This window comes from Eurytemora carolleeae, unplaced genomic scaffold (assembly GCF_000591075.1).
Source record: "Eurytemora carolleeae unplaced genomic scaffold, Eaff_2.0 scaffold154, whole genome shotgun sequence".
NCBI classification, from domain to species: Eukaryota; Metazoa; Arthropoda; class Copepoda; order Calanoida; family Temoridae; genus Eurytemora; species Eurytemora carolleeae.
This window is the reverse complement of record NW_019396344.1, coordinates 540,782-552,372: the sequence shown is the minus strand read 5'-3', so window position 1 is coordinate 552,372 and position 11,591 is coordinate 540,782. Positions and strand designations below refer to the sequence as shown.

The window sequence follows — 11,591 nt, the reverse complement described above, 5'->3', positions numbered from 1 at the left end:
AGTGATCCTCTTTTCCTTAAGTATAAGATTCTAAAGATTAATGATCTGGTAGACTTTAACCAAGCTATATTTATGTATAAATATACACATAAACTTCTTCCTGCATCTTTTGAAAATATTTTTAAAAAGCTTGGAAACTTTGAAAGATCTCTTAACTATCAACTTGACATTCTCAAAATGTGCTCATTACAGTATTTACCATCAAGCTCTCTTCTTAAGATGTGGAATAACCTGCCTCTTGACTTAAAAAGAAGCAACTCTCTAAGTATATTTAAAAATAGACTACTAAATTCTCTTTTTGAAAATTATAGGACAATGTGTTATAAACCGAATTGCTATTCATGTAAAACTAATTAGATATGTTTTAATATGCTTTGATATTTGTTGTGTACATGTCAGAAAATTACTTTAAACTTATTCGAATTAATGTATAAACTTTTTTGCATATGATAAATTCGCACCCTGATCTCTAATCGTTCTCCTTAAATCTATTTAATTGAAATATTTTGTTATTATGACTAACATTAGGTGGAAAAAATAATCAAAACAGCCAAGAGCTATTTTCCACCTAATTGCTTTATACTTGTACTGTTACTATAATCATCAATTTGTGATTGTAAACTCTATCTGTATACAGATACATTTATCTTAGCAATAAACTTTATCTTATCTTATCTTATCATTTTGATAATTTTGATAATTCACATAAAAGTTTCCTATGACCAGAATATTTCATTGATTTTTTATGTGAAAGATGGATCCCATGCATATGTCAGGCTTTGACATCCGTCTTGTGTTTACATTACCTCCCAGAGACAGTACACTGCAGTACAAAAGATGCGTACACCTCTGAAATAACTTTCCCTGCATTACAGCCTTGAAAACCCTTGATTTTTTGTTCAATTAATTGGCATTGTAAAGTTGAGAATGCATTGCAACCCTATACCAGACCTTTACTCCTAGGCCTTTTTCTAGGGGTGGACGTGGGCCGCATCCCCTCCTTGGGCTATATGCAAAGATTCAGACCCCGAGCCTTTAAAGGGTTAACACACAGGGTTGCCCACAGAGGATGAGACTTCAGAGACGACTGTTCGATTTGTTTCATCTTTTTTTCTTGCATTGATTGTACCCTCTATAACTTTAAACTTTTTTATTTTTTTATTTCTTTATAAACTACTAAACTAATTAAGAAAACCTTTTAAAGAATATATCAAATACCCCAGCTTCCAATTTAATCTTCAGATCTTCAGAATTTAAGAGTTTCAGGGCGTCTTTCCAGTCTCATCCTTTTTGATTCACTCTGTAAAATGTATATCTATTCCAAACTTAATGCTGATTGTTAGAAAGGTAGAGCATTTATAACTAGTCAGTTTCAAGACTTCTTCATCTCAATATCCTGGTTTCCTTAAATTGCTGGCTTACTTTCCTGGTACCTACTTCCTTAATATTTCCCGTTTTCCTTATTTTCCAGTTTCCATCCTTGCCTGTCATCTACTTTCTTTCTATTTCCTGGTTTTCTTAATATCCAGTTTCCATTCTTTCCTGGTACCTACTTCCTTTCTATTTCCTGATTTCCTTATTGTCCAGTTTCGATCCTTTCCTGTAATCCACTTCCTTTCTATTTCCTATAGTTTCTTTATTACCAGTTTTCATCCTTTCCTATCATATACAGCCTTTCTATTTCATGGTTTCCTTATTACCAGCTTCCATCCTTTCCTGTAAAAACTTCCTTTCTATTTCCCGTTTTCCTTAATATCTAGTTTCCATCCTTGCCTGGTAACTACTTCCTTTATATATCCTGATTTGTTTAAAATTTAGTTTCCATCCTTTCCTGGTACCTACTTCCTTTCTATTTTCTTGATTTCCTAATTATCCAGTTTCCATACTTTCCTGTCATCTACTTCCTTTTTAATTCCCGGTTTCCTAAATATACAGTTTTCATGCTTTCCTGTCTTCTACTTCCTTTCTATTTCCTGGTTTCCTTATTTCCAATTTCCATCCTTTCCTGTCATCTACTTCCTTTCAATTTCCATGTTTCCATCCATTCCTGTCATCTACTTCCATTCTTTTTCCTGGTTTCCTTATCACCACTTTCCACCATTTCCTGTCATCTACTTCCTTTCTATTTCCTGGTTTCCTTATTACCTGTTTCCATCCTTTGCTGTACTATACTTCCTTTCTATTCCCTGGTTTCCTTATTACCTGTTTCCATCATTTCCTGTCATCTACTTCCTTTCTGTTACAGTATCTTTAACCTTACACGTTGCCCTATAGAATATAAATATGAATTGAATGTTTTAATCTACATAAATCTTTTTTTCTCAACGGCTCCACCCTTCATTCAGGTTTGTCTTAATGTTTTTAGACTTTTAAAAGGTTTAACAACTACATAAGAAGGTTTCAACATTTTAAAACCTTATTCTGCAGAAGTTTGCTTTTATCAAACTGTTTCCCTAGCAAACGATCGTTTTATTTTTAACAATAGTTTTTGGTTAGTTTTTACCTTATATTTTCACCTGGACAAGGTACTAATGCAAGGAAAGTTATTTCAGAGTTGTACGCATTTTTTGTACTGCAGTGCACTGTCTTTGGGCGGAAAAGTAAACACAAGACGGATGTCACAGCCTGACATGGAATCCATATTCACAAAAATAATCTATGAAATATTCTGTTCATAGGAATGCCCATCACTACTTATATATGTCCTCATTAAAAAATACATGTTACACGTTTTTATGCTGGTTATTTTTTCTAACTATATTTCTTCTTGGAAAAAGAACACAAATTTACGGTGTCTCCAACCATTGTAAAACTGCGAAGTTTAGCTTTCATTGCTTTTTTTCTATTTTTTTCATCCGTACATCTGATATTACAATTTAAATTTATAATCCCTGCACATTTACAACCTGAGGATAAAATTGTCTATTCCCTATATCTTTGCAATCTGATGTTGTAAACCTTTGATATTTCAGATTTGGAATATTTAATCTGACATAATTCTTAGTTTGAAATAAAATATTTAAGGTTTACGACATCTGGTGGCAGATACATAGGAATTAAAAAATCTGAGATTGTGACAAAACTAAGATTCTGTTTTGGGATTTACTGAATAACGCCCCGAAGTATTTTAAAGAGCTCATTCTGGAAACCGTCTTTTGTACACACCTTTACAGTTTTCCTCCTTTTGTACACACCTTTACAGTTTTCCTCCTTTTGTACACACCTTTACAGTTTTCCTCCTTTTGTACACACCTTTACAGTTTTCCTCCTTTTGTACACACCTTTACAGTTTTTCTCCTTTTGTACACCTTTACAGTTTTCTTCCTTTTTCTGTTCAGACGGTTTAGACGAAAAATATACAAATAGGCATAGTAGTTTCACTTGTTTATTTTGATACTAGGATACAATATTAAAAAAAAGAGAGAGGAGGGACATAATATAGGAAAGATGAATATATATAGATATAGAAAGAAACATAACAATTCTTAATGTTATTTACAATAAAAAACTCGCTGGCATACATTACACATTCATTCGGCAAACATAAAATTAACATAATAGTTCTCTTATAATACGGTTCAACTATTTACAAACTTTAGTTGCAATATTCGACGACAGACGGCGTTGGGAGTATCAAATTAGATATAAATAGGGCAACTACGGCAGTGTGACTGAATTGTTAGGACTAGATAGCGGTGTGATTGGACTTTGTGGCGTGTGATTGAATTGTTAGGACTAGATAGCGGTGTGATTGGACTTGGTATCGATGTGATTAGGAATCCTTAAACATGGCAGTGTAATTCGACTAGATATGGCGGTGATTTTGAAATTCTAATTAATTTTCATAATATTTTTCATATTGATTTAATGATTCTTATAAAGAGACTAGATGTAATGCTTTCCAACAGGGGATAGATTTGAATTTAAAAAAATGTAGGAATAAGATTAGATTTAGCTCGATTTGATTAAACGAGACTGTTTGTTTGTGTGTGAGGTTGATTAAAACTAAGTTGGAATGAGTTGTGTTAAATTTTAGATATTTTAGAGTTCCTAGACTAGATTGAAGGTTGCTTAGGACCATTAGGATAATAGACTCTAGTATATTAGGTCCATGATCAATAAAATAAACTTGTGTATTTGGTCCATGGTGGAAAAAAACTTAGGTCTATGATGGAAAATAGACAAATATATTAGGTCTATTATAGTATATTAGGTCCATGGTGGAAAACAATAGTATACTAGGTCTATGATGAAAAATAGACTAGTATATTAGGTCCATGATTAAAATAGACCAGTTTGTTGTGTCCATTATTAAAATAGACCAGTTTTTTAGGTCCATGATAAAAATAAACTAATAAATTAAGTCCATGATATATATTAGGTCCATGGTGGAAACAAAACTAGTATATTAGGTCTATCATGGAAAATAGACTAGTATATTAGGTCCATGATAGAAAATAGACTAGCATATTATGATCTATGATAGAAAATAGACCAGCATATTATGATCTATGATAGAAAATAGACTAGTTTATTAGGTCTGTGATAGAAAATAGACTAGTATATTCGGTTCATGATAGAAAATAGACCAGCATATTATGATCTATGATAGAAAATAGACTAGTTTATTAGGTCTATGATAGAAAATACACTAGTTCATTAGGTCTATGTTAGAAAATAGACTAGTATTTAAGTTCCATTATGACTAGCATATGTAGAGAATTGAGCTTCTGGGTCAGATTTCTAGTCCTTACAACACCAATAGATTTTTCTAAAAAATAAGGAAAATTTTGATTTTAAGAATTTTAGAAATAATAATATTCCAAAAATATATTAATTACAAAAAGATGTTTACCTTTTTATTCCCAGTGTGAGAGGAATAAAGGCTTACTGGGGAATTTTCTCACACCTCGGGTAGGAATAGGAAGCCTCCCATAGATATGGGAATAGTCGGAATCAGAGGAATCTGAAATGAAAAAAAACTATGATTAAAATTATTATTATTATGAATCCATGGCTAAAAATCTTTATTATTAAGGATAACAATTTTTAAAAAGTTTTGCCACAAATTCTGATTTTATAATCTCTATGTCTTTGCAACCTGATGTTGTAGACCTTTAAAATTTCAAACTATAAATTCTTTCAGATTAAATAGACTTAACTTTGAAAAATCCTATTGTTTACAACATTAGGTTCCAAATATATAGGAATTTTTTTTGAAAAAATTAATTTTTTTTCATATAAAATTACCATAGGGTCCAAAACTAGGCTGAGTCCTTCCATAAACTGGTTCTGCTGGGGAACCTAAAATAATATTATTATTAACATTTCGAAAAAAATATATTCTATTTTTGTAGATTTGTATATTTGAGAACCAAATCAATATCGTTAAATGTTATTGGACAATTTTTACAAGCAAGTGGCTTGTGGGGGCGCATAAAAACAAAAACGCTGGGTTTCCCAGCTAGGCTCCTCAACGGCTTTTAAAGGGGCTGTAAGCGTAGTTTCAAGTGACCCTCCATGCAAAGATGGTAATGTCTGATTCACAACGATAAATAAAAATAAAAATAATTACTTTGAATAATCAATTATGAATGAGATATCAATGTGTATAATTTAAAAACTGATAATTTTCAACTGTAGTTTCTCGGCAAAATTTCTATACGGCAGGAAAACATGTCAAAATTGCCAGAAATGAACCCTTATAAACCTAGAAAATCGACGTTATCTTCCACATTAGTGATCAAATTAAGGTTTCAGGGGTACCGTTGTGGATAGGGCATTGCAATCTTTGCATGTTGGTTCACTTTAAATGTTGCGTACAGTCCCTTTAAATGAAAAAAAGATAGAAGGCCCAAGATGCATCTTTACATGCATCATAATAATGCAAAAAAGTGTGTACAGGAAAATTTGCATGAGCAGAATGCATTGCAAATGTTACAACATTAGAAAACTCAACTGAAGAATTTTTCTTGAGTTTTGCAACATTGATAAATGGTGGGCTGAGAATGCATATATGTTAATTAGCTAATAAGCAATTATACAGCCGCATCTATACAGGCCCTAATAGGCATTAACGAGTTAAGAAGGGTGGGCCTTTGACCCCAGCGTTAATTTGTAAGAAGCCATTTTTCTCAACCGGCCTTGGCTGCAGCAGGAAACTTTTCATTCGAATTCAAGCTGTACATTATATAGACCTCAAAAATTTTATAAATATATATATCTGTAAAGTTGTTGGAAATTTGACAAATTGATACTCTAGACTGGGAGCTGAACATTGTGTGCCTGGATGGATCAGTAACATTTTGCTTTGTACACTTTCGTCTAGTGCACTTTCGCCTAGTACACTTGCGCCTAGTATTCATTCGCATAGTACACTTTCGTCTAGTGCTTATTCGCATAGTTCACATTCGTCTGTATAACATTGTGCCTGTATAACAGTTTGCCTGCATAACAGTTTGCCTGCATAACATTTTGCCTATGTAACAGTTTGCCTATAAAACATTTGATTTTATTTTACGCCTAACCCAGATTTTCTTGAAACACTCACAAACTTTGAAACAGGAAAACCCGCTAAACGGATTTGAAAATTCTGCAAATTCATTTTTTCTCTTGAAAATGTGACAGCACTTATCAAAGCTGGAGAATCTAAAAGAAGAAAGCCTTCAATTTTTGATAAAACTACTATTCCTTGGTTGGAAATGAAGGATATATAGCTAGAGACAACTAACTATTGGAGATGCTCTAGAAGACTGCAAAAAAACAGAAATCTCTTATAAGCCGTGGAAAGGATAAAGTTTTCGTTGACGGATTTGAGACAGGAGTACAAGGCAGGAGTACATACAAATTGGAAAAGAGTTGAGCAGGACAGACAAGTAAATTTGTATATTCTATCATCTGTACAGACAAGTATGATGTGATTTTATGTTTTGAGAATATAATTGAAAAACCAGTTCACAAATTTGATAGTCTCAGAAGTAGGCAAAAAACAGTTATACACATAGAGAATAGAATATATAGAGAGGAATTTACTGGAAAAAAGTGTAAAACGGCCATTTTGTTGTACTGTTTCCATCGAATGAGTACCAGGCGAATGTGTACCAGGCGAATGAGTACTAGGCGAATGAGTACTAGGCGAATGAGTACTACACTATAGTTTCAGTAGAAGTAAATATTTCCATTTACAGATAGCGCCGATTAAATGATTCATAACTCTGATTGTATATGAGCTAGATAGAAAGATAGATGTTACCGCCATACTATTTCTATTGGTTCAGAATAGACAACAAACACATGACTGAACCCTGATTGAATCAGGTACTAATGGATTCGGCATACAAGAGTGACTAGGTGAATGTGTACTAAGCAAAATGTTACTGACCCGCCAGATGTAAAGTCGAGTACTGTGTTAAATGGGTTAACGTTTTCATTTTTTTAAACGATCGTTTCAAAACGATGGTTGTCGTTAACGATCGTTAACGAAGAGAGAAGGATAGCGGAACCCGACCTGAAGACAATCGGTACTTATGATTGAGTAGTTTTAAAGAAAAGAAAAGAAGTTTCAGCTCCCCTACAACTTTTTTCAAAAACTATCAGTTTTTTTAAAAAAACTACCCTTTTATAAAGTTCGACGTTTCACTAACGATCGTTAATGACAACCATTCGTTAACGATAGTTTTTTTATACTATCGTAAAAACAGGTTTTTTTTATAAACGATCGTTTTCAAATACGATCGTTATTCGTTTTCTAATATTTAAAAATTGAGTGGATCGTTTTAAAAAAAGATCGGATTTCCCTGGACGAAACAATCGTTTTTGGAAACGATCGAAAAACGAAACAAAAATTAATCGTTTAACAATCGTTTTCAAAACGAATTTTGTGACACTCTTCTCTCACAGTTTACCAAAAAAATGCCAAAATAATGTATATCCTATTTTTTGTACAGTATCACACAGTACAGTTTAATAAATTTCAGTTTTTAAATTTTGCTTTGTTAATTTTCCAAGATAAACTAAATTTCGCTGCTTTTTTAGTTTAAATTGGTGCATTTTTGAAAATAATAAATGTCGACATTTTTTTAGGTATACCTTTTCAATTTTAACCCTCCAGAAACCTGCCCTCGACCGATGGGGTAATGTGAGTTGCCACAAAAAAGTGGTATATTTTTTATACCTGTAGAATTGTCTGTGTAAATCCTATTGTGCCACCAGAAGGGATGAGCAGGTAATGAACTGTGACCTGAGCTCACCTAAACAAATACGATGAGAACCAATGAACTCTAGAATATAAAGACGATTTGGAAACGTGGACGTGGAAACTTTAACGAGCTAAAGCAAGGCATCGTAAATGCAACTTTCATAATGTTAATTCTGTTGTAAATCAAATTCTTTATACAAGATTTGGATATTAAAAAAATCTTTTAGCTTTGTGACAACATCAAATAAACTTGAGTATTGCTATAATGTCGTCTTAATATTCCAAAGTTTATTGATTCATATTGTAGGAAAGTTTGTTATATTGTTTTATAAGTCCGCTGAACATGAGCTGACACACTTTCAATATATTAATATGAGACACTGCAATTGTGGAGTGTGTACAGACCCATTTGTTTTATTTAGTGATTTAAGAAGTTAGATACTAGTAAATCTTTTTGCTTTGTAACCACATCAAATACACTTAAGGATTACTTAATGTCGTTTTAATATTCCACAGTTTATTTTTTTCTCATTTTAGAAAAAGTTTGTTTTTCGTTTTCTAATTTTATTACAGTTAAAAAGTCAGATTAAATCTATTAACTATGAACAAATGTTTTGTAAGAAATAAAGTCAAGTATTTGTATATTGGGACACACTGTATTTATACATCTTTTGTCTAGCATATATTGGGACACACTGTATTTGTACATCTTTTGTCTAGCATATATTGGGACACACTGTATTTATACATCTTTTGTCTAGCATATATTGGGACACACTGTATATGTACATCTTTTGTCTAGCATATATTGGGACACACTGTATTTATACATCTTTTGTCTAGCATATATTGGGACACACTGTATATGTACATCTTTTGTCTAGCATATATTGGGACACACTGTATTTATACATCTTTTGTCTAGCATATATTGGGACACACTGTATATGTACATCTTTTGTCTAGCATATATTGGGACACACTGTATTTATACATCTTTTGTCTAGCATATATTGGGACACACTGTATATGTACATCTTTTGTCTAGCATATATTGGGACACACTGTATTTATACATCTTTTGTCTAGCATATATTGGGACACACTGTATATGTACATCTTTTGTCTAGCATATATTGGGACACACTGTATTTATACATCTTTTGTCTAGCATATATTGGGACACACTGTATATGTACATCTTTTGTCTAGCATATATTGGGACACATCGTATTTGATTATCTTGTATTCAGTATATATTGGGACACACTGTATTTGTTTATCTTGTGTTCAATATATATTGGTACACACTGTATTTGTTTATCTTGTGTTCAGTATATATTGGAACACACTGCATTTGTTTATCTTGTGTTCAGTATATATTGGGACACATTGCATTTGTTTATCTTGTGTTTAGTATATATTGGAACACACTGTATTTGTTTATCTTGTATTCAGTGTATATTGGGAAACACTGTATTTGTTTATCTTGTGTTCAGTATATATTGGGAAAAACTATATTTGTTTATCTTGTGTTCAGTATATATTGGGACACACAGTATTTGTTTATCTTGTGTTCAGTATATATTGGTACACACTGTATGTGTTTATCTTGTGTTCAGTATATATTGGAACACACTGTATTTGTTTATCTTGTGTTCAGTATATATTAGAACAAACTGTATTTGTTTATCTTGTGTTCAGTATATATTAGGACACACTGCTCACCTCATGCCCCGGTGTACTTCTTGACCTGGCAGCATCTCTCTCCTTCTGCTTTTTCTTTCGACTCTTCACAAAGTTCGGAATTCTGAACATTATGTTAGTTTTTATATTTTTAAATACAATAAGTCGTCTTTCAATTTCTTATGTTATCAAAGCTGAAAACTTTAGAATGGTGGATATCGAGATCAATGCTTGATCCTCTCTTTTTGTTCTTAATATCGAGAAAACCTAATCTTGTTCTTGTATCCTCAACCAATCAGAGTTGCGTATATGAGGCCGATAAATTTGAAATTTTGCGCGCCATTTAAGATTAATATACAGAAACGGGAAGGACTCTCTTTTTTAAAAAACCGGTTTTTGATTTTTCTCTATTATATATCCAAGAAAGAACGATTTAAGAAGAAAATCAAAAGTGTGTCCATTGGATAATCAGATTAAGTAATCGGGATTAAGGATATCACATTCTAAAGTTTTCAGCTCAAGTTGTCTTGTAAACTATGCAAGTTACGCTTTAAAATGAAATATTTTAATATTCAAGAATGTTTGATTATATTAAGTAATCTTCATAAAAATGTTTATTTGAAAATCTAATTTTAGTGGCAAAAAAAAATGTACTGTAGTCAGAACTTTGGTTTTGTGAATCTCGGGATTAAGCATCTTATGCAAACCTACGGATTAACTTAATTCCTCTTGGATATCCCATGATTGGTCTAGGGATAACTTTTATGGAGGGATCAAGCATGCATTGATCCTCACATTTAAAAGTGCCAACATCGGATATCAAGATCAGATTATCCACAAATAAGTTACGATCTCAGAAGGTGTACTCTGTCTTATTGTACTTCCAATAATACGAAAGATATAACAAAATAACGAGATATAAGATTTAATTTACTAAAATTATCCAAATGAGGTTTTGCAAAACTTTGGAAATCTTACACGCAGTAAAACCTCTTTTTTAATTCATATTTAAATATATAACGCTTGTTTACAGGTCGGATCGTTTTTTCGGCATAGTGCACGAAAAGCAAATATTTAGAATAAACATTTTTGAAACCATTAGATCTTGCACACTTTTAACACAAAAAGTAAATATTTAGGCAAACAAAATGACGTCACTACTAACCTGGCTGAGAGTCCGAAGTAGTATGGATCGTCTCCACCCTTCTTCTCCCTCTTCTCTTCCCATTGGTTGGTGCTGGGCTGTACTGTCCCGTAGATATTGTCCCGGGGAGGCAGCTGGGGTGGCACATCACGGGAGTTGGATCGGAATCTTAATAAGTAGTTTTTTTAAAGAATTGAGTTGTTGCTACATTAAAGCAATATGGAAGCAATATAGAAATTTGAGTTTTAGACACATACTCCATTCCTTAAAGTAAATGACAGCATAGATAATTTATCCATCAGATATCAGAATATTTTAACTAGATACGACTGGTTTAACTTCAGTCTTTACTTAAAAGATAAATTCTCAGTGACATTCGTATATACTTCAAAGATAGAACGAAGAGCGTTTATTCCCTTTATAAATATATAAATATATGACATGTACACTAAAAGGATAGTTGCAGTGTAGACAGCACAGGGGCGTAAATAAGGATTCTGTAGGGGGGGGTAAGTATTTTTAATTTGGCGCGCGAAGCGCGCCGAATTTTTTTTTACCCCCCCC

The 11,591-nt window shown here is 32.5% G+C and overlaps 1 protein-coding gene across 1 annotated transcript in view; it reads right to left on the bottom strand.

Annotated features, from left to right (window-relative positions):
- Window positions 1-3,372: 3,372 nt before the first annotated feature.
- Window positions 3,373-11,591, bottom strand: part of LOC111701371 (uncharacterized) — a 53,955-nt gene continuing 45,736 nt past the window's right edge. The window contains exons 12-17 of the mRNA XM_023472629.1: window positions 11,049-11,195; window positions 9,926-10,007; window positions 8,174-8,249; window positions 5,251-5,304; window positions 4,856-4,966; window positions 3,373-4,771 (exon numbers count right to left, since the gene is read on the bottom strand). Coding sequence (XP_023328397.1) covers window positions 4,860-4,966; window positions 5,251-5,304; window positions 8,174-8,249; window positions 9,926-10,007; window positions 11,049-11,195 — 466 coding nt within the window. The 3' untranslated portion in view covers window positions 3,373-4,771; window positions 4,856-4,859. The remainder of the gene's footprint in view (window positions 4,772-4,855; window positions 4,967-5,250; window positions 5,305-8,173; window positions 8,250-9,925; window positions 10,008-11,048; window positions 11,196-11,591) is intronic.